At 36.1% G+C, this 23,605-nt stretch overlaps 1 protein-coding gene across 2 annotated transcripts in view; it reads right to left on the bottom strand.

The window, feature by feature from the left end:
* The window catches only part of IFT80 (intraflagellar transport 80), a 47,271-nt gene that overhangs the window by 9,254 nt on the left and 14,412 nt on the right, over positions 1–23,605 (bottom strand). Inside the window, exons 2-12 of one of the 2 annotated variants that reach the window (XM_083847957.1) lie at positions 22,172–22,320; positions 20,723–20,803; positions 19,761–19,870; positions 19,094–19,183; positions 18,127–18,264; positions 9,063–9,242; positions 6,355–6,473; positions 5,412–5,486; positions 3,651–3,814; positions 1,183–1,247; positions 490–625 (exon numbers count right to left, since the gene is read on the bottom strand). In XM_083847957.1, the coding sequence (XP_083704083.1) occupies positions 490–625; positions 1,183–1,247; positions 3,651–3,814; positions 5,412–5,486; positions 6,355–6,473; positions 9,063–9,242; positions 18,127–18,264; positions 19,094–19,183; positions 19,761–19,870; positions 20,723–20,803; positions 22,172–22,247 (1,234 nt within the window). In that variant the 5' untranslated portion in view covers positions 22,248–22,320. The remainder of the gene's footprint in view (positions 1–489; positions 626–1,182; positions 1,248–3,650; positions 3,815–5,411; positions 5,487–6,354; positions 6,474–9,062; positions 9,243–18,126; positions 18,265–19,093; positions 19,184–19,760; positions 19,871–20,722; positions 20,804–22,171; positions 22,321–23,605) is intronic. The other variant, XM_083847956.1, reaches the window with a different exon arrangement.

Genomic DNA, 23,605 nt, shown 5'->3' with positions numbered 1-23,605 from the left:
GAAACTCTACTGGAGGAGTAAGTACTTAGTACTTACTGGATCATGCATCTGTCTACAGAATTTTGACTTTTAATTAAAAAAATATAAACCGAAGTGTTTGCTTTTACAAGAAAATGTCTGAAATATTCTGTATTCAAACAGCTTGAATTATTCTGAAAAATACATCCCTCTGCTATATCCTCTTAGTTGCTTACCCTGTTATGCAGTAACATAATTAATACATAATTTAAAACATAATTTAATTGCAGCAGCAATTAAATGTTAACAACTCCTTTATATGTAACTGATGAAAGAGTTATCAGAATTTAGATAAAACGTATTAAAATTGTTGCTATCGCTGTATTGTATGAAAACCACAGAACTATTCCCAATGTTTATTCAAGTCCAATCTCACTAATAATTACAATGCAAAATTTTGTCTCTTATACTAGATAAAATCTGTTTCCCTGGTAACATGTTGATTAAAAGTTATTTAGACTTTTTTCTCACCTATTTTGACAATCTTCTGTTCTTTCCCAAACCTTTTAACTGAAGTGATATAAAGGTCTCTGTTCTTATCAATAAAAGCTATTTTTCTTTCACTTGTAAGTCCTTTCTGGTCCAAAGCAATCTCCATGATTTCTGACTAAAAAGAAATATGAAAATATCTAATTTTTATTTTGGAATTTCATATCATGGAGAACATGATATTCAAACAAATGATTTACTAAAAACAAGACACAAAACCCTTGAAAAACTGGATTGCGCAGACACTTTTTTTAATGTGTCTTCTCTATTGAATGAAGCATTACATAAATTGAATTTCATGCAGAGTGGGATAGAACTGCAGCAGAGAAGAGTTCAGAGTTTAGGAATTTACTACAGAAGACTACAGAAATAGAAATGGCAGTCCAAAAGTAAAAGCAACATAAATGTTGATCCCCCCTGTAGTTTCAGTCTCTCAAGTGCAGGTGAAAAACTCTCCAGGAACTGAATATAACCTAGAGTAAATCCCTTGGTACATGAACACTGCATAGAGAATCTAACTTTTTATTTTATAAGAGTAAACTAGAGTTGTCAAGCTGCTCTGTATTAAGATCATAAACTTTAGTAGGTTATTAAATATATTAACATCAGGCAAAGCATTATTGATTATTAATTTCAAAATATAACAAAAAAGAGACTTTCTAGCTTTCATCTTACCTTATGGGTTAGAGGCTTTCCATCACCCAGTGGCTTTCCAGACAAAGCATCAAATATGTAGATAACTGAAGGACAAAAATATGGTTTATTAGCTAAAATCAACAGTTCTTTACAGACTTTTCAATAAGTTCCATTCGTTTTCAGAGTATGATAGAACTGTAAGTGGATACATATTACTGTGTGCTTAGTTTACCAAAAACTTTCACGCTCTGGTCAAACAAGAATCTTAGTTTGGAAAATGCAGTCATCATAGTCTGCTGAGCACAGGCAGGAATATTCTCATTTTGCAGTCAGAGTATTCTGTGAAAATTCCCAAACATTGTTATTTTCAGGGCACTGATAGCCACTGTAATATATAATGAGAAAATTAGCACTTTACTGCCTATTTAAACTCCAATTTAAACACTCGATTCAGCATCAGTTCATGGAAAACACAGATGTGACAGCATTTCAGATGCTTGATAACACATCCCACCTGAGGATTTGACGTGCTACCTGTAAGCACACACCATAAAATGAACATGCATGCTCACTCCAAAGGATGGCGATGTTAACATGTTAATCCTGCTGCGTCTTTCTCTCACTAGGACACAGGATGTTGCTTTGAGGTCAGTGGTTATTTAGGCAGGAAAAAAAAAGAAACTGTAAGAGCAGGTGTTCGAAAAGCATCGGTCGAGTTTGCAGAGGAGGAAAAGAAAGGGTTTTGCACAAGCATTACTCTTGGCAGCTGGTTAAATATACAAAAGAAAATGAGCTGTTCCTGAGAAGTGGTATTTTTCTCACTTTTATGCATGGCTCCCTGCATGATGTTTATTTTGATCTTGCTGTACAAACCAATTCTGCTGCCACTATAATAGCCATAGGAAGTGAGATTAAGGGGGGTAAGAGAAATCTGCTGTACCTAGCTGGCAAGTGAAATTGATTAACTTTTTCTATCTACAATGCTTATTATGGTATTTCAGGTAAGTGCGATTTTGTGTATGTGTGTGGTTTTTGTTTTTTTAAATCTTGAAATCTTAACATTACTTAGAAGCTAAATTATCTCTTTCACCAGTCCGAGAAAGAACAGCTCTTGTGTGCCTTCAACACACACGTATTTTCATGGAATAGCTGGTCACAGCTAGGGCCAGGAGCTCCTTTTTCAGAACAAGCTCTCCTCCCTCCTCCAGCTTCCCTAGAGAATGAGGAAGGACACTAAGTGCACAGATACACATCTTTTTTTTCTGGATTACTGGAAGAGGGAGAGTATCCACATAACGACGCTGAAGTTATGCCTGTCTGTGTTTGGGAGTAAATGGGCTTGTAAAGAGCTCCTGGCTCTGATGTGCAAACTGCTTCCTGCAGCACGCTCAGCTCTTAGATATTTCTATAATGCACTGCATTATGAAAAACAGACCTGCCCTCAAAATAGGGCAAAGAAAAAAATGCTTCTGCTAGGGTGAGTTGAGAAGAATAAACAGGCCTAGATAAGCCACAGCTTCCTGTGCCAAGAATCTGTTTTCCCATGTGCTGGCATATTATAAGGCTTTTTACCACTACTGGTGGGATTCGTAGCAAGAATAGGGAAAAATAAAAATACAAATCCCTACTTATTAGCAGAACAGAAGCTGCTATCAGTAGTTTCATTTGGTGAGCTTATTTTGAAAACATAGCCAGATACCCAAGCTCTGTAAATTACAATTTTGATGAAGATCAGCCTGTGTGCAGAACTGGCTGACAAGATTTTCAGGACACTAATAGCAATGATTTGGAGCTGGAGATGCTCTTGGGTTTTATTCAGGATGATGGCCAAAGGAACAGGGCCAGAGAGTGGATTTACCATCAAAATCCAAAGTTTGTGTAGATACAGATACAGACAGCAGTCAGTATTCTTGTATGAATTTTCCATGTTTTCTTCATTTATCCATAATACTTCTACTGTTTTTATCCTAACTGCATCAAAGGTGTCAATATGGCAATAAAGTCTGTTATACATACTAATATATAAAAAACCATACATACACTTGTGCAATAGAAATACACAGAGTAAAAAAGACCAGAAAAAATCCAACTTTTCACTTACCTGTTTATAATTGTTTTGAAAACCACTTATTTCTTCTGAATACATTTCACTAAAATATATTGTTACTTATAAAAGTCCATTTTATTATTATGGAAGAGCCACCGTGCAGGTATTTACTGCAAATATTCCATGGTTTTCCAATGCATTACATGCAGCTGGAAGTTCGGAAACATATATATATTCTCATTCAGTTTTTTTTTAATCAAAGGTATACAAGACCCATCATTTTATGTCATTTTTATTATATTATTATATTTGATTTATACCATCAATAAAATCTTCATGCTCTATGCTTACGTTTTATAATAATTATGCTAAGCATGGAAAACAAAGTTAAATGCACAGATGCTGAAAACTTCACAATAAATTATTAGCAAACATGGAACTATCAGAACTGAGAACTTACCCTTTTCATCAGCTTTGTCTTTTACTGCCAGAGTATCATTACTCAGAGATACTGTCTGGGCATTTAAAATGTCTGTTCTCATTCCTGGAAATTTTGGAGAGGAAATTAATCTCCCTTCATAGGAATATAAATAAAGTCCTCCACCATCTACGAGAAGAAAATGCCTAAAAAAAAAAAAAAAAAGCTAATTGTTTAATAATATAGAAAAGAAGGATGACCATTTCAACCATTTGAAGACAATTGTCTATTATTCTGCAAATGTTTTCAGTTAAATGACATAATTTCTAAGCCTTACATAGTTGACATTCTGAAAGCTCTGAGCAGATGACTTCAGTTTTAATGTGAATGTTATCTTTTTCCATAAGAAATATTTATTATCTGGAACTACTATGATTTTATCAGTTATAGATATTTTAAGATTTAATCTTATGACGCCTGATGACACAGCATATAACTACACACAGTATTCCCTGCACATCACCACACAAGAGAACCCTGACCATCGGTTTGTGTACTTTGTGCATATATTTGAGAAAAAGCCCTAATATTTAGGGCTAGCTTTGAAAGAGTATTATCTGCATCATTTCCTTCACTATGACTGGATTATAACGTAAAGAAAATAGAAGACACTGTTAACAAACTGCTTGCCATCTATTTAGATGTAGAGCTTCAGTGAAATAAATGATTTGCCAGAACACGTTGCAATCTTTTATATAGAATATAAATACTTCTGCATAACAATAATTGTTTGTTAAGTACAGTATCTATAGTTCTTAGACACAAAATACATCCATTAAAAAAAAAAAACAGTCGGTAGACTCCCAACTATTGTAAATATCATTGCCATTGGCACCAAATGAACCACCATCTGTTTGCACACAGATCTGCCAGCGTAGACATATTTTACTAAAATTTTAGGTTCAGTTCTGTGGAGTAGGGATCACCTTCACTGCCACAGAACCTGTATCGTGTTTGCAAACTATACTTTCAATTAGCAGCACAAAACTTCAAATCTAGAATTCGATCTTCAGAATCCTGGCTACTTGCTTCCCCTTCCTGTACTGCAGTCTCTCTGCAGTCCAAGACACACGTGTTTAATCTGGGGCACTCAAAAATGCAGGGTGTATTGCACTGCATTATGCTGGAAAAGCTGTCCAAGAATACTTGCCCAAGAGAATTAAGACTACAATTGAAACTGAAGATTTTTGAATTCCGCTCCTGTTCGTAGTCCTTTAAAAGACTCTCCTACAAAAGCACACGTAAAGATCTCTGACAAATGATTTTCAGGAAATACAGATTAAAACATTTTTAAACTGAGAAAAAAAAATGTAATTTCTTGTAAACATAGTACATATATGTAAGAAAAATGAAAGCATCATTTATTTTTTATTTTGCATACCTGGCAATGTTTCTAATAAAACTCGGAGGCCTAAGATAATTTCTATAAAATATATTCCACTTCAAAAAAGCAATATAGAACATAGAAAAGAGACGTTACTGTAATATAGGAAGATTTACTTTCTTCCATAAATGAGTATAACCATACACAGTAATATATGATAAGATTCATTACCACCATCACAGATGTATGTCAAATACACTGGCTATGCCTTCAGAAGCTACTTACCAATACTGTATATTTTTGTCTATTTCTAAAATCTCCTGTGTGTTATTTTGTTTTGTTTCCTAAGAACTTGGTGGCAAAGTTTTTCAGAAACACATCTCAAGAAGTATCTAATAATGAACATTACAGTAAGCTACCTTTCTGCTTGTAGAATCAAAGTGACTGTTCCTTCCTTCAGGTCAAAGATAAGTGGTGTATTCCAGTTCTTTGTACTACAGGAAAAAGAAATTCGTCACTTGTTAAAACCATTATCGTAACACACCATTGTAAATACAAAGTTGAATTCACTAAGTAAAGCACACACATTTTAATCATTTAATATTGTTATAAAGGGAGTTTTTCAACAAGGAAAACGACATATAAGAAGCCAAGTAACACTGATAACTGTGCAGTATGATCCAGTAACACTTCTGCTTTCTTTTTTGCATCCCTTCACACTAGCTGTAGCTGACCTAGGTGTCTGAGTGAACAGAAAAATCACGTTTGTATGAAGCAAGTAAATTTTTAAAGTACTTCTAAATCGCAGCTCAACTCTTAGAGTGATCTGGAGTCAGGATGCACGCCCTGTTACAGGCTGGATTATTGTTCAACATCAGTCGTCTCACTGAGCTGATTGGTTGCTTCAGCAGTAAACTTTAGATCTCAGCATATGAAACAGAATATCATGTTCTTAAAAAATGATGTAGGATTGAATCATTCTGATTTTATTCCAAAACAACTGGCATGCCAGAAGCAGTATTCAAATAAAGTCACTGGATGGAGTCACCTAACGGGGACAAATACATTTGCATCCAGTCATCATTATTGCTGCCTCTATCTGAAAAGAGCAGAAATTTTTGTGGCCACATGTTGGTGCGCTGACTGGCTGTACAAGAAGCTAGAAGAAGCTGGAAGAAAGGATGACAGAAGGAGGGCAACTGTACTCAAATACATTTTGTTGTATATGATGCTAGATAGAGTATTTCAATTAGTTTCAAAAACAAATAGGTCATGAACTACTGTACTTCAAATAAAGTTTCTGCTGCTTTCTTACAACAGTGAAATAAATTCAAAAAAGCTTCATGAATACGTATTACTTACGAAAATACATAACACTGAAGAGAAGTTGAGACAACCAAATGCCCATAGTTCAAAGAGGCCTTGATAACCCTGTCACGGAATTCCAGCAAATCAACTGCATCATTAATAACATTGTGCACCTAATTGAGAGAAATCTTTAGATGAATAAAATGGCAATAAATGAAATGAAAGTTGTTAAATATTATATTCTTTCTTATTATAAGCACATGCTGATACTATTATATCATTAGTAGAAGAACACAATTATGTTGGAATAGGCACTTGCACAGTACTGGTGGAAAACTTAAAATGCAAAGGTTCTATAAACTCTGAATAAACAATGAATATGCTTTTGAAACAAATTTTGGGAAAAAAAAAGAAATTTTGCTTTAAATGTAATTTTTATCTGTTAATTTTCTGTCTTTGTGAATGGATGTTCTATTCAAAAATCAATAGCATAATCACAGCTGGGTACTCCAAGAGTCAATCGTTAAAAACAGAAAAAGCACAACAGCAGGAATGCTCAAGGAATAAAAATTACTCAAGAGCTGGATAGACTTCCTTAAAAGAAAGAAATGAATAATTAATGCTTAATTGGAACACAGAAGGTATAAGCAAAATATAATACATGGAGTTGATAAAAGCATCTGTGATCAAGGATGTCTGAAAGTTCCCATTTTAACGCTCACTGTTCAGCTGGTTAAACAATTTGAAATGTAATAAATACTTCAGTGATCCCATCATGATCCCATCTGAATACTTAGCAATAACCAAGGTTTTGATAAAGATATGCTGTCTCGTTATTAAACAGTTCTGGCTATTTAACATACTTTAAGAGAAATTTAGGATATGACCTTGATTAAGTAGGCCGTGTCATTTCTGTGAAAATTTGCTCAGATGACAATGTTACAAGAAAATCACAGTTTGTAACCAACACAGATTTTTGAGCTCAAAGATGTCTTTAGATTGTAGCTTCATGAAATCTACTAGGGTGGTAATTTCTCCTTGATTTTCTCCATTCTTCAACCAATTGCAAAACAAGGATTGAACTCAATTATTATGGAAGTCTAGAACAATTTCCAAAGGCATATTAATTTTTGTGTTCACTGCAGTGATATGTCCATAACTAACTTTGCTATTGTAATAATAAGGACAAAGGAATGCATCTAGAAAGTTTTTGTGGGTAAGATTTTTCTATATAAATATATAGGAATAAAATAAAATAAAATAAAATAAAATAAAATAAAATAAAATAAAATAAAATAAAATAAAATAAAATAAAATAAAATAAAATAAAATAAAATAAAATAAAATAAAATAAAATAAAATAAAATAAAATAAAATAAAATAAAATAAAATCTTGGATCAGGGTTAGCTATCCTTCCTCAGTTGTTTGCATATTCAAACTCCCTGGAGTTATTAACAGAGCCCATCTGTTACGAGTCGATGTCTGGGAATGAAAGAAGAAATATGAATTTTTACCTGCTAATTTGTCTTCTGTGTTCCCAGACACTGACTCATATTATCCCACCCACTAGACACAATTGTTATACAGCATTCCTGTTGTTACAACTTTTCCCAATTACATAGTCAACATGAAAGAATTGAGACCAAAAAACATTTAAGGGCCTAATTAGGAATTTAGGAACTTGAATTTGATATTGAAAATATTGGCCTGGTGTCTAATATCAAATGTGTAATTTGGAAAATTTGTAAGATGGAAATCTTATATTACCCCACTGTCCACTGAGCAAATGTTGTGAGTCAGTGTCTGGGAACACAGAAGACAAGTTAGAAGGTAAAATTCATACTTTTGTATTAATTCCCAGATATTTGGTAACCTAAATGTGGATCCGGGCCAAGATTTTTCGAAGGAAGGATCCTGAGCTTAAGCTCCAGAAACCACATGTAGGGCCTGCTGGCTTCCAGCAGCGCTGAGACTTGGCAGCTCCCCCGGAGCTCGGTGCCTATGGCTCGGCACTCAGGGGCTGGAAGCACCAAGCCGGTACCTGATGTGTGATATATGATGCATGACAAAGTTCTGTACCTTTGGAAGATCTGGATCTAGGCTGCGATACAGCACGTGGTGCAGATAAGCAGCTACAGCCAGCAACCAAATGTATCTGGAAATTCGCTGAGACAGCGACATTCATCATAGCTTCACTAACGACATGGGCACAGCACGCCTAGCTAAAGGATCAGCTGTTACGAGGTGCATCAGTCCCTCCAGCATCTTATGAACGCAGGTAAGGCAAAGAAAGTTCCTCTGTATTGCCTACACTTGGTCAGGCAGCTTCATCTTTGCTGACAGTTACTGTAACACTATTGAAATAATACCATGCTTTGGTTTTGGCCCACGTATTTGTATTGTTTTCTGCATAAACATTTTCATTACACTTGAAATTATCTCTCATAAGCTGCCTCCCACAGCTAATTTCACATGTTCTCCAAATGGGCTTTATTTTATTCTGGAGGATAAAGTACTTCTGGCTCATCTGGCAGTATGGTTTAGTTTACAGAGATCCGATCTTCTGTACAAGGGATAATTATTTACATTATTTGCTAACTCTGGCCATTTTATGATCTTAACATTTTCAGTGATATATACATGGAAATAAAGGATAGTCAATAATATTTGTTACTTGAGGATTAAAAATTCAAATCTGGTACTGAGAAAAGCCTTAGAAAGCGACTACTCGGGATGTAGAGTTCTGCATAGTTAAGATTACCTGCATGGTTCTCCTCTTAATCAATGTTATTTCAAAGTTCTTCCACTCCCAGCGCTGCTCCACAACGTGGGCAAAGATGACGTGCCCATTGCCACATGCTCCAGCTAGCTGAGTGCCGTCAACAGACCAAGCAATATTAAATATGCTGCCAGTGTTGGGCTTCTCTAAAGCATAGGACCACTTGCAGAAAAAAAGAGAAAAGAGTTCTTAACCATTTTGTACTTTTTTGGAAATAATTGATTGTAATAAATAGTTACAGAGTTATTCACATTTTTTAACAGAAATGTATCAATGGCATAACTTTTTATCACAGTTTTAACAAGCAAACCAAAGAGATTAGATTCTTAAATCAGATTACTTGAAAAGCGGGGACACAAAAAAAGGAAACCATCAGATACGGCAGAAATGAAGAATGTCCCAGTGCCTGAAGTACAGTAGGTAAAAGTTAACTAGACAAGGTATATTTAAAGCGTACCTAGCCATCCATAAAGCTAGGCAATCACTACATGAAAATTAAGGAAGCACCCTTAGAAACAATGACACTGGTAACGCTGGTACAGTAGGCTACAGTCCTAAGTGTGTGCATTCAGCTTATGCTGCAGCGGCGGCCGTTCCTGCACACAGAACTAGCACTGCCCAGGCAAAATCAGCTTAGAGCAGCCACTGCTGCTGCACAGAGAGCTGCCGTTGCTCCTCACCATGCTGCCAACCTAAGCAGATGGAGAGAAGCACTGAAAGAGATGCCTACGCATCGCTCTCCTAGCACGGGAAGATGCTAGATACCTTGCCCGCCTTTCTCCCTAGTCTCTGTTATTGTTATTTTGAAGGGGAAAGATGTATTAACGTTTCCAGTTGCTATGCCTGCAACAAAAACAAGAAGTTGAAACATTACTGCAACCACAGTCTGAGATCTGGCCTAGCCTTGGAGAGAACTAGAGCAGCTTACATTTAATGCTAAGCTTAATTTTATTCCTTTCCCATATTTACATTTTCTCCAGTGAAAACCTTTATTCTCAAATTCACTCAGCCTTATGCGCAAGACTCCTCTAAATTTAGGTGGATCCTTGTCAATACACTCTTGTCAAAAACTAGAATTATCAGACCAAGACACCCGTCTTCTCTTTCTTGCATCTCAGAAACGCAGTTGAAACAAGTCATCCCAAACCTGAGAACAAGCGTTTCCCTGAAAGTGGGTGACAAAAATGAAATAACCTTTTTATGGACTTCTAGGAAGAATTTAAACCAGAGTTTAAAAGGAGAAGCAAATCTCAACTATAGCCCCTTCAGAACTGTATAATAGAATATTTTTAATAGCATTTAGCTCTTGCAGAACTACCTGAATATTCAAACACATTTGAAAACTTAAGAATCAAATCATTAAGAAAAAACATGTGATCGAAGTTAAATGTAGACATTGGATTCTCGTGACTTTCAGATACATGATATTACACCAAAGGGGAGACAGCTGGAAGAAAATATTCACCTAATGTTTCTAACACATTTCATACTCTGATTTCTTTTGCAGTACCCATAAGACCAAAGAAATATGAAGTCCTTCACGCAAAGTCTTTGTATGACTTATCCAAAATGAAATCACAAAAATCGTATTAAAATAAAGGTGTCGGAGCAACTTTCAATAGCAGGGAAACACAACGGGATGAAATTCAAGCTCCCAGTTGTGCTGACGATGTGCAGCGCACTCTCTGAGATGACTTACTGAGTTACGGCTCTTTTACGGCCGAGGCACACGAGGGCAAGTGAAAGACAATGTCAGCACTGACTGACTTTCCAATTTCAAGCACTCAATTTTAAGGTTTCAGCTTCCATGCCTCTTGGCTCAGACACACCATTCACTGCCTATATAATCTGCAGTTGGGGAAGGTAATTGCTTTTTACTTTTCCTTTTTTTTTTTTTTTCTTTTTTGGAGAAAAGTCCATAACTTACTCTTCTGCCTCAACAGGATGAGCTCTGTATGAGACACTCCGTAGTAATTAAAAGCATATCTTTAATTTGTGTCTGACATCCTTACATGGGGAATGAGTAAGCTCTTGAGTTGTAGGGCCATGCGATGATTGCAACAGGCACACTCAGAATGCTCTACATGTCCTCCTACATCTGAGACATTTTTCACAGCTGGCCAGATGTGGTCTGAAAAGAGTGTGAAGAAGCACTATTTCAAAGCTGGGTATTAGGATCTTCTCAAGCAGACAAGAGTTTTTTTCTAAGGCCATTTACGTCAGATAAAGGCTTCAAGCCATCAACTAAGAACCACATCATGGAGCTTGAAGCATCTGGCTTTAGGGCTAACTTTTTTATGCAGAGCAGATAGACTGCACCTCTGAAAGAGCATACATTTCCCAAATTACCTCTTTATAAGACAAAAGTCTGCTTTTCTTTCAGGTATTTCAAACACTTACTAACATGTTTCCAGATTACAACCTAAAATACATACATTTTTAAAAATATAAAACAGAAAGTTTTATTTCCTATTCCTTTCAGAAAGCACCTGATGTAATTCAGAGCACTCCTGTGATCCGTACTCCCTGAAGATGTCTGATACATCATGCACACAAAAAGCTCCAATAAATAAAGATAATTTACCTCTGCATTTGCAAAACAGAAACAATTTCTACAAACTGTTATACATCCCCTCCATACACTGAGTTAAAAAAAAACAGGATATGGCTATGACTGTATGAATGACTGTACGAATGTTCTTCCAACATTGTCCGAAATGCTGCAATCTTATCCTGTGGTATTACTCTTTGGCTTATACTTCTCCTGTGTCATAATTAATTCTTTATTGAATTCAATGAACTACCCTCAAGAACAAAACCAGTAGTTATAGAAGTTTCATTATATTAAATGAATACCTAAAAGCAATAACTTAAGCTTCCCTTTTCTGATTACACAATGTAGTAAAAATAGATGAAGCACTGCGGCCATTGAATATTGTCTGACTTCCAGAAATGGAAACGGAGTAGGCTCTTGAGACGTGGGTCAATTTTAATGAGCAAATTCAGAGGAACAAGGATAGCCTTTCAAACGCATAATATTGATAGATCAAGACTCAATATGAAGGATCGAGTTAGTTATTATTTCTGGACCGAGTGCAGTAAGTTAAGAATGGTTATCCACATAATACCACTGCATAAATACATTGAAAAGAAACGTAATGAAGAAAGAGCATTCTGTTATATTTTAAATGATAAAAATAATACTAATGTCAACCGTGGATGGTTCGTTGTTCCTGGCTGGTCTCTGTTCAGGGTCTCTTTACAAGTGCGCGGAGCTTGGTGCAGGGAGCACTGACACAGGCTGAACTAAAGCTGATACTGCTGAGCCTCCCCATGAAGTCAGAATCTGCACAACATACCTAATCAGCCGGCTTTAACTATCATCTTTGCTAATTTTGCCTTTCTTTACAAAAAGAAAACACGCGATCTCCCCTGCAGACCACTCCAGGATTCATAGAGCAGAAGGGACCAAGAGGAACCGCACGCTCTTGGCCCCGCGCAGCCCGACCGGGCTGACATTTGCACAAAGGCTCAGCTCCTGCTAAATAAGAACTTTTACTTGTTTATTTTAAAGTGAAGGACCAGTCTGGCTTGTGCCCTGCTGGGGAATTCACATTAGTGCACTGGTAGCTGATATCTCAAAACTTACTGCAGTCTGCATGCCCATTAAGGCTGGCAAGTGATGTTTTAGTGCAAACTGCCTGGAAGCTTCACTTCAGAAAATGCCTATTAATTTTATCATATAACAGAAGACACGTCAAATATTACGAGATTATAAAATCAATTATCCAAAGCAAATCTATACTCGGATGCTTTAGAAGCACCTGAATATTCATACACATACAGACCTAGCTTGTAGGATGCGTATGTCTCTACGCGACTCCACCCTTATTTTACTGAGTATAAAACATAAGGCTTATTGTACCAAAAACACCCTTATCGGGCTTCCAACTCCCACCACACCAGCATCCACAGAAGATCCTGCAGACCACAGACAACACGCATAACTGGTGGTAAGGAATCCAGAGCTACGGGTGGAGATACAGCAACTTACTACCTGAGAAGGAGAAACTTTCCTCAACGTGTGACTTGAAGAAAGCACAGGACTAAGGAGGGTTCCTGCTGCCTTCTCAAACATTTGTTGGAATTAGCTCTAGTAATTAAAGTTAATTATCAAAAAAACGACTAAGCCAGTACCTCCAGGGGAGGTATTATGCTGCTTTCCAAAAATTCTCCTGAAATCCAAGCACGCTCTCGTAATTATTGGACCCCAGAAGAACTAAAAATAGGATGACAAACTGTCCCATATAAATTCTTAACCTTAGAAAATGAAACATTGATGTAATTCTTTATATAGATTATTACTTCCATAGATGATCCACATGTTTTCATTTTCTTCCAGAAGTCACATTAGCCAATTCTAATAAATTAAAATATGTCAGCTTGGAAAGAATTGGTCAGCAACATAACTCCATGGGAAACCCATCTGTAAATTTTTTTATTTTATTGAGCTACAAAGAATTCAGAATCTTGATTGTTAATAAAGGTAGATGAAATAGAGACAGCGCAGAAGAAAAAACACAAAAACTTATTTTGCTACACTGCCAAGTGCATATCTGTGAGAAGCAAGACTAAATGTAATGGGATCAAAGCTCATTGTAACTCTATAGGAAACAGATTTGCTGTGATTTCTACAGTGCTGTAGTTTAGGACAATTCTGAATGGTATGAAAACACACGCATTGTATACAGCCACTTTCAAAATCTTGCCATCTTTTTTATATTAGTCTAATATCTAATGGTAATATAAAAGACATATTATAATGTTAATTTTACAATAGTCACACACTTCACTGTCCTGAATGGGGATCATGGTTTTAAAGATAAATCTTAAATTATTTTCAAAGCTTCTCTGTAGATACCTGCTACACTGTAGTTTTAAAATCCTTAGATGCTTTTTTTCCCCTCATTTATCAATAGTTTAAAAAATAAGGAAAAAAAGAACACCGCTAACTATTTAACATATGGCCAATTCTGGATATCAAATAATGCAACAAATAATGCAATAACTCTCATTATATTTGTCTTCTTGAGAAAAAGCTGAAAAGAACCATGTAACAACAGAGCTCAATAGAGCCATAGCACCATACTTCCACTTGCTTTAAATGGGGTGAGGAATAGCTGTTACACGTGCAGATCTTTTTCCTTTATTTTCTACAGATATTAGGCAATGTTCCCTACATTTTATTGCTGTGGTTTTTATATTATTCTTCTACTCTCCAAAGCATTCACAACACAACCTGTCTTAGGAGCAGATGGGTAGGGTCCATTTTCTAAGGCACTTACGTGGGAGTGGAGTGGAGAAGGAGGAAATCAGTGAATTTCAGTCATTCTTACCATCTCTTACTGTGTAAATATTTTGACCTGATCAGTAATGTCAAGGGAAGCACGCAGAGCCACAGGAAATAGCTTACATAAATGAACTTTTTAAGCATTGCCCTCCATCCAAGTGATTAGATTCGGAAAAGCTGCGAACACCAGGAGGGTTCAAGTCTATCTCTCAACACATCCAGCATTACATTTCAATATTTATGCCTTAAAATTAATCTTAGTAGCCTCTACAGGATTAATGATCACAGACACTAGGGCAGACAACAAATTCCAACAGTAAATATATTTTGTTTGTTATTCTGTATGGTAGCCATAATAATTTATTTTAGATAAATAAAGCTATCAAGAGCAAAGGTGATTTTTAAATGAAGAAAAAAAACTTTTCTAAGAGTTACTGCTATATTTTTAGTTTTCTTTCTTAACGTACAGCTGCCAGAACAAAGTATCCAGGAAGAAAAAAAGAATAGGAGAAAAGAACATACACTAACAGAATTTAATTTAATTATGTCCCAAAACTGAACACATATGCTAGAGAAGAGTTAATGATATATATATCGCCTGATGGCTCCCTAAGGAGCAATTTGCCAATATAGCTCCATTACATCAGACATAATAAAAATGTCTATGTTGACCAGTAAAAGCCAGGTCTGGTTCTCTTCAAACTCCATCACTCTGGTGGTATGTGAATCATTCTTCCTTTTCCCCCATTACTAGCAAAGCTAGTTCTTTAGTAACTATTTACATTTAATGTCAGGAAAGAAACTTTCATTAAAAGTCACGACTTTTGAAGATAATAATTTATCATTGCTAGCTGCTAAATAGAGAAAAACATCTGGCACTAGCTACTGTACATGCCTTTATTTCTTTGAGAGTTGAGTAATAAACCAGGTAAAAGAGCCCTTAATTTTGTGAAAAAATAAACCTATCTGCATTTTTTTAAAGTCCACAAGCAGACTTCTTATTATATACTGATTAAAAAATTACTCATTTTTAGTTAGTAGGAGTTTCAACTGTACTTACAATAAATTAGATTATATAATGGCTAGCAAGAAAAACAGTAATGCCCTGGAGATCAGAAACAAAAGCTATACAAAACAGCCTACAAGATGGCAGAAAAAAAATATCTAGTATTTGTCTTCCTTTTCCAGTACATCAGTCTTCGTCACATTTAAGCTTAAATCTATGTTGAGTGCAAAATGTTATTTAAATTGCTGGCACCACCCACAAAAGAGCATATGTATTTCAGTTTACCATTTGCTAATATAGCTCTGTAATCCCAGTACTCAGAAAGGAGGCGGAAAGTGGTTGTGAATGAAGAGAGCACGGTTTAAAGTGCTCTTTGAGGAAGAATACTAGTGGTAACGGCTGGTCTGGTTGTTTAAAGTCCTGTGTTACATAACATCGTCCAACACAGATGTAGTTGTACTAGCATAAATATAACTTATTTGGCTGCAAAATATGCTATATGTATAGAAACACTTCTACAATGGCATATTTATATAGGCAGATGGAAAGGCAACAGAGCAGATTACTGCTTTAATTACGTTTTAAATAGAGTTACTCGGCATATTAAATGGAGACAAATCCTCTTATCCACTTCGCCTAGGAAAAAAAAGTTTGGGGGCAGTCAAAAAGACAATGCCACACTCTCCACGCCTAACATTAACCCGACCAGAAGGATGCCAGGAGAAGAAATGATGTCCCCACCGGCGATAGAGACTGTGAACAGCGATCTGAACGTCCCACCGTCTGACAGTTGAGAGGTGACCGCACAATCGTTATGATTGCATGCACAGAGTATTTATCCATTTTCTTGAGAGAGGCAGTATTTAACTCTGAACAAAACATAGGCAGAGAAATCTAACAGTAAGATATACCTGCTTTTAAAAGAATAGTTTCAATGATGAAAAACATTACACGATGGAAATTGCAATCGATTGTAACGATGTTTGCACTGTTTAATATGCATTTTCTCTGCTTTGTATAATCCACGTGAAATGTGAGGTGATAAAAGGAAACTTCTCACAGTATATTTGTTCTCAAAACATATACCAAAGAGAGACAGGAAATACCTTTTTTACTTCTATATTTTTTATACCTACTTCAGTAACTTTTTTTTTTTAAACCTATGTGAAAGTTACCTGTTTTCGTTTGCACAAGTTAATAAAGCTCCAACTCAACTTTACTCTTCTGAACTTTCTAGTGTGCTTTTAACACATAGGTGATAAAAAAAATCTCCTTAACGTAAATATCTGAAAAAATCAGATATAAATAAAGCAGATTAAACAAAACAATCTGCAGAGTAATGCTTTCCAGAAGAAAATTGCATGTGAGGTGCTTTCCTTCAAGACAACTGTACACAAATTTTACTTATACAGATTAAGTAGCACGAGGAATTTCTCAAAGCAAGAGGGAAAGGCACAGAAAATTGAAGCAATCCCCGCTTCAAATTTAAAGGCCTCAATTACATTTATTTTTTTTAGGGAAGATTACCAAAATCAGAATCAGTACAGAAAGTGAAATACGAAGACTCAGAGATCCTACCCTGCACGCCTCTTCTCGTACAATTTTTAAAGGCTATTCTCATGAATGTAAAACTACCTGAAACGTGCCGTCCCGGTTCACAGCAGGGAAAAACCCGAGGTACTGAGGATGCCCCCAGACACCACAGCAAACGCTGCTTTCCCAACCTGAGCAAAAGTGCAATGAATGCAACAACAAAAGAGGTAGAGAATGGGTCAATGAAAGTCCCAAACCGGCAAGGTTTGATGCAATTCGAGTCTGAACAAAAAGATGCAGAACCACAGGAAATCCACAGAGACAATCAGGTCAATCTGTGCTTTGGGCTAACTTTTTTAGAATACCAGCGAAGGCAGATGAAACCACATTAATTTTAATTGAAGACCAAGTTGGAAGAAAAAAAAATACTAGGTCAGCAACAGCAAACTCGGAGGAAAGCTGCAAGTCAAAAAAAAAAGCAAACAACAACAAAACGAGAGTTAGCTCCTTTAGGTGCGTCTTTCTTCTGTTATTCTACAGTCAGGTAGTAATAGAGAAGCTCAGATGAGAGGTTTAAAGTATATCTTAGCTAGAATAATTATGACCTGTCCATCCATTAGAAACAAAATCATAAATGTTCTCTTAGCTCCTCTTTTACTACTGCTTTAGCGTTATCATTTCTGATGTCTGACAATTGCATTTTGTGATCTTATAAAATATGCCTGTCAATTCTTAGAATTTTTTAAGGAAAAATAAGCTAAATAATATATGCATAGGAAATTTTATTCTTTTTTTTTTTTTTCCCCATGGACATTGTTCTTTTATCTCCTTTTTTAAGACAGCTCATTGTCATTCACTACTTGCTTTTTACAGTTAGTAGCATTTCATTATAGCCTTACAGGATATGCTTGTAAATTCTTACAGTTTTAAAGGAAAAAAAATTTTTTAAAAAAAGCAAGCCAACAAACAAACAAGCAAACAAAAACAAAAAAGTATAATGTCCTGAAAGACAATATTATTTAAAGAATTTTTACCTACCAGAACATATTTAGATGTGCAGCTAGGCAGATCAAGAAGTATAACCCCAGGAATATTTACTGTACTATCAATAAATTTGCACAGTTCTACATCTGCCGTTTCTCAGCATTATTACTTACCCCAGTTTTATCACATAGACGTAAAGTATGAAAAGACCCCACAGCAAATAATTCTCCATCCCCAGACCAAGCAATGGATGTTATAGGATATTCATGGGGCTGTGAGCTGTACAGTAGATGCCCATAACTGTCCCATACCTTAAAAAAATATATTAAAAACGTTATATGACCACACCTTGCATGCACCTCTATGTATTCTAGACCTAACCCTCACAATTACAAAAGTTAGAGCAATACAGTCTCCTAGTTACTTTAGTGTGCTGTTGTGTAACTGGAAAAAAAAAAAATCACACATCGTATTATAGTTCATCTTTCATTATAGGCTGCTCCTAATCAATATTGGTTAGTTTAATGCAATGGACTTGACTTTGCTGCTATGGCAAATATTACATTATTCTCTATATAAAATATTTTGATATAATGAGTTTTGTTTCCTGTACTTTACTGTAAGTCTGTAACATAACGACAAGGTTTATTTTATTTGCACTTGCTTCCCAAAAATGCAAGGTACTCCTCAAATTTCTAGACCAAACAGATTTTCTCACTGAATGTAACCACTAGAAGACCAAGAAGTCAATTAATAGCGTCAAGTCATTTGCAGTGGCTTTACCTCCTCTAATTTTGTCATTACTCCTTTCAGATATGTCAAATATGTCATAGGTTAGGTTACATTATTCCAAGTACTCATTTTTACAGTTCTACGTATTTTCCTGTAGGAGTTTATTTCAGTTGCATTTTACTAATTTTTGTTCTAGCATACCTTTTCAGACACGCTTCTAATTTTATGCTACTAGACAGAGTGAGGCTTAAAAATAATGTAAATAGAGTAACAAGTTTTTCTTGAAAACTGAAAGCCTTCTCATTTAATTTTGAGCTTCTCAGTGGTATTAAGATTAGAAAACTTCAGAATGCCTACGAATATGTTTTTGATAATTTAGTTTCCCCTAAAAAGTTAACCAGTACACACCTTATATTTACAATCTTCACCTGCAGAAAGAATAAGTTCATTGACTGAGTTCCAGTCAGTTTTTAAAATAAGGCCATCGTGGGCTTTCCACTGAAACAGAAAAACAAAACAAAAACATAAATGCAACAAGTCTGAGAATTTCTATGTTTAATACTTACCATTAATTATCATTTAGTAGCATTCACACACTCCAGTGTAGATCAAGGTTTCCAACAATACAAATGCACGGGCTTATTCTCTTCTGTAGAAGAATAAATTAAAGACAGCCTGGAACAAGGCCGAATGAAAGCCTAACAATCTGCACGAAAAGAACGTTCCAGAGGACTGCTGCTGTATCTTTCAGCCTTTTTCTAACAAATAGAAAGGGAAAGGCTCTTGCATCTTTCTGCTTCCTCCTTGTTCATTTCTGTAAACTAAAAATTATTTGACAATTTCTATTGTGGATATTCTTCAGGCATGTGATTAAGCATTTCCCTTTTTGTAAATACTTTCTCTCTCTCTCTCTCAAAAAAGGAAGTTTTAGTTGAAATAGGAGGTGGACAGAAAAAAAGAGCCACATGCATGCTGCCTGGAAAATTTTAGCACAAACGTTCAATGTTTGGCAAAGCTATAGATAACTGAAAAGAGTTTTCACATGGGAAGTGAGACCTTAATGTATTAATGATACCTGTAAAACTTTAACATTTGGTTGGAGAGGTTTAATAATCAGCTGCTTTCCTGAAGTATAGAGAACCTTTTCAGAATCAGGTCCCCAGGCTACTGAGTACACCGGTGTTCCTGTAGACACAAAGAAAACATTTCTTATGACTTAACTGATCAAATTATGCAGAAACTGCAACAGCCACTTCAAACTGGTTACTTCAAATCACACATCAAAGATTCAGGAGTAGCAGAAAGCCAGCCTACAGGCAACCATTTGTCCTCCACATGTGTCTGTCTGCACTCACAGCCACGTTTACTGGTTCACTTCATGTTTTAGACAGCCAGTAACATGGACACGACCCCGAAAACCAGCCCTGAAGACCTTCAGCTCGCACTGCGCAGCCTTCCCGCACTCCTCGAGGGAACAAAAATACGCGGAGTGAAGCCCTGGCAAATCCACTCGAGAAATGAACACCTACCACTTTCAGTTGGACCACTCTAAAACTGACCTCTGAACAAAACATCTACACTTACAAAAATATATAAATAATTGATGGCTTTTCCAATGCTACACCTGGGTTACGGAAAAATGTATACGGATTTATTACTGTTGTAGGCAGTTTTGTATTGTACCAAAAATATTTTTTAAGATGCCCAGGATCCATAAAGAATCCTCTAACATAACACATTTTTTTTGGTTTGCTGCACTTATAAAACAAGCAAGCGTTGCACATACAAGCAGCTTACAAAATCAAATGACAAAAGATAACACTAGAAAGAGTGGCCTGCAGACTTCATAGATTTTTCCCAATTAACTGATTTTTTTTTCAGGTTGAAAACTCCACAACGAGGTATCTGGAATCAAACTGACTGTTCTGTTTTAAACACATGTTATGTTACAGCTTTTAAATGACCTTTTTTGAAAATAGAAGAAAGTGAAAAATTGCACTGAAAAAGCATCCAGGAAAAAAAAAAAATCAGACTTGCCAACTATGCAAATATTTTCCGTAGTACTTGACAGGATTAGTCTCCCCTCAAGAAGAATCAAAGTATTACCGTGCTTGATTCCTTGCAAATAGAAGTAAAAAAATAAGTAAAGAGCATGTCCAAACGTTTGTTTCTATCACAGCAAAAGCCCTGTAGCAATGAGCAGCAAGTTTCAGCACAGCCTCAACAGTACAAGACATGGAAACTGTGCATATAAAAGTGCAGGGAGACGGACTGGGCAGTAAGTCCCTGTCAGATCATTGTTCCTTTTTGTAAGACTTGCTTCAGCATCTTCTGAAATGGGAAAGAGAAGCCTTATTTCACGCCTGTTTTTCACCTACTGACTGAACATCCTCACTGGCAGAAATAAGGCCCTTGAAGACGGGTTCGATTGCCTAAAATTCTACCTGAGAAATAAGAAACCTCAGAAAGAGTAGTTGTTACAAGCTAAATATTTGTATTTGATGACTTCATAATTTTAGAAGAGGAACACAGAAAGCAATTCTCCTGAATTCTCAGAAATCTGCACTTCTTAGGGATTCCTGCATATTTTAGCTGATAACTAATTATCAAGTTGATCAAATGAATTAATATTGAGTAAATAAACCATTTTTAGTATAGCTATCATTTATGGTAATTAAAAAAAACAAAGGCCTGAGAAATGCTCGTAGGCAGTAAACTTTCCAAATATACTTCTGGCAATTATGCTCCATTTCAAAAAACAAATGACTTAGGTATTACCTCTTAACGTGAATATTTTGAGATTTAGACAGCTAAGTAATTGAACTGACATATCGACTTTCTTAAAATCATCTAATATCGTACCACTTCGGTCTTCAGATGTTCTCTCTGAAGAGAAAAAGGTTTTATTATGGCAACGTCAATTCAACACACTAAACTTGATTCGAGCTTCCACATACTCAAAAGTCTAAACTGCAAGTGATGTCATTGTTCCTGAATATTTCTGTACCTTGCGCATTTGCTTTTATGAAGTCATTTATTCTATGTTACTTGGAAATATAGGATGATGTAATTTTTGTTGTCAACCATGATAGGAGTCAACTCAGAAACATACAGCATGCATTAAGCAAATCTGGCACTAGCTATTATCCTACTGGCAGCAATCTATGCTTAAAATGACAAATTCTGTCACCAGCTGCACAGAAATTCTAAATAAACTAATTTTTGTCCTGCTCTGATGCTGATTTAACAATCAGAAGACTTTTAGATTTAAACCAAATGTTTAACTTTTTTATGATGGCTGACTACTTAACCACAATTTCCAGGGCTTAACAGCAGGAGCTAAGTTAACTCATTTCCTTCTGCACTTAACAAGAACTTGGTTGGGAAAAGACTGCCAACACATTGCACTGCTGTGCAGAGAAAAGTTCAGCAGGACAGAAACTGCAGTGAATTGTACTGGTGATAAACAGCTTGAGGACAAAGTACTGTGACAAAAGATGTGATAAAAGCAGACAAGGTGGACTGAGGGAAGATCCGAAGAAGGCGTATCAGCACGAAGCATGCAGGGTGGGCTTCTTCACATCTCAGTGCTCTTCTCGCAGATGTTAATCCCCAGCGATTCATCCCAGCGGCCACTGTGTGTAGCAGAGAAGGAGCTAAGGTTGAGTGCCAGAGTGATGGAGCAGCCACTCAGACGCTTTCAGCCACAGCAGATACTTTGGTATGTACAACAGCAAGTCTGTGTGAGACCTCTCCCATTCACAGGAGTAGAAATATAATTCATACAACGTATGTCTCTATTGCAGCTCTATAATAGGAGTGTCATTTTGAGTACATTTTGAGTTTGTCCCCTAAAAAGTAAGCTCCACTTCATAACACCTTGTAATTAGACTGTTTCCAGTCCAGATGTTGTCAGTTTGCTTCCAGTAGCCAGAAAGGTAAAGGAAGAAGATGAAGATACTCTACGGGTGAAAAAGCGAGCTCGTGCTCAAAGAGCAATACAGCAACGAGAGCAGCACACGATGGCCAAAGGCTGGATGCAGCAGAGGCCGTGGGCTCACACGAACTTGACTCCGTGCATTGGCACAACGGAAGGACACGCGGCCACTGCACTCCATATAAGTTCCGAAAAAGCAAAAAAAAGGGGAAAATATATGTTCATGTTTTTCTAGTGAATAAAAATCCAAAGATAGAACAGGCACGTAGACCATCAACCAAAGATAAGAGCCTGAAAATTTATTCCTAATACAAAGAGTGGAATGACTAGAATGTTAGCAACAGTAATCCTTGCATTTCTCAAGATTATCGATAATGAAGTGAAAAATTAGCTCAAACCCAATATAACCCTCTTAAACAACATACACATTTCTGCAGAATCCTATTCTGACCTTAGGTATGTCAGCAGCTTACAGAATGGTCTGTGGGAATCTGATCCTATCACGTTTAAAGGGCTTTGGAGCCTCATAGGTCCTTATCTTAAAACACAAATACATAAATAATTATTTCAAGCAGACCCAATTCTTATAGCGTACCAGAAATTCTAACAAATCAATGGAAATTCAACTTGCATATTTCAAACTAGAATGTCTCCTACTTTAGAATCTACATGAAACCTCAAATAAGCATATAAAAACACACAAAAAAACTTGAAACATATCAACTGAAAAATAAAGATGAGTTTGTGCTTCAAGCATTTTTTTCCAAAAGTCACAGTTCAGTTAGCTTACCTTTTTACATTGTAAGCATGAAAAAAAATATTACATCTGAATATGAACTTCCTCAACAAAATTGAAATACATTTTACATTCACTCCTGTGGTTAAGATGCCTTCAACAGGTTGAAAGAATTTAGATAATTTGTTTTAGAAAGAGATAAGGGTCTGACATTTAACCCAACCCCAGGTGCATGTGGTTTCTTAAA

This window comes from Anser anser, assembly GCF_964211835.1.
Source record: "Anser anser genome assembly, chromosome: 9".
Lineage (NCBI taxonomy): Eukaryota > Metazoa > Chordata > Aves > Anseriformes > Anatidae > Anser > Anser anser.
The sequence above is the reverse complement of the archived record's forward strand: the minus strand, read 5'-3'. Positions and strand labels throughout refer to the sequence as shown.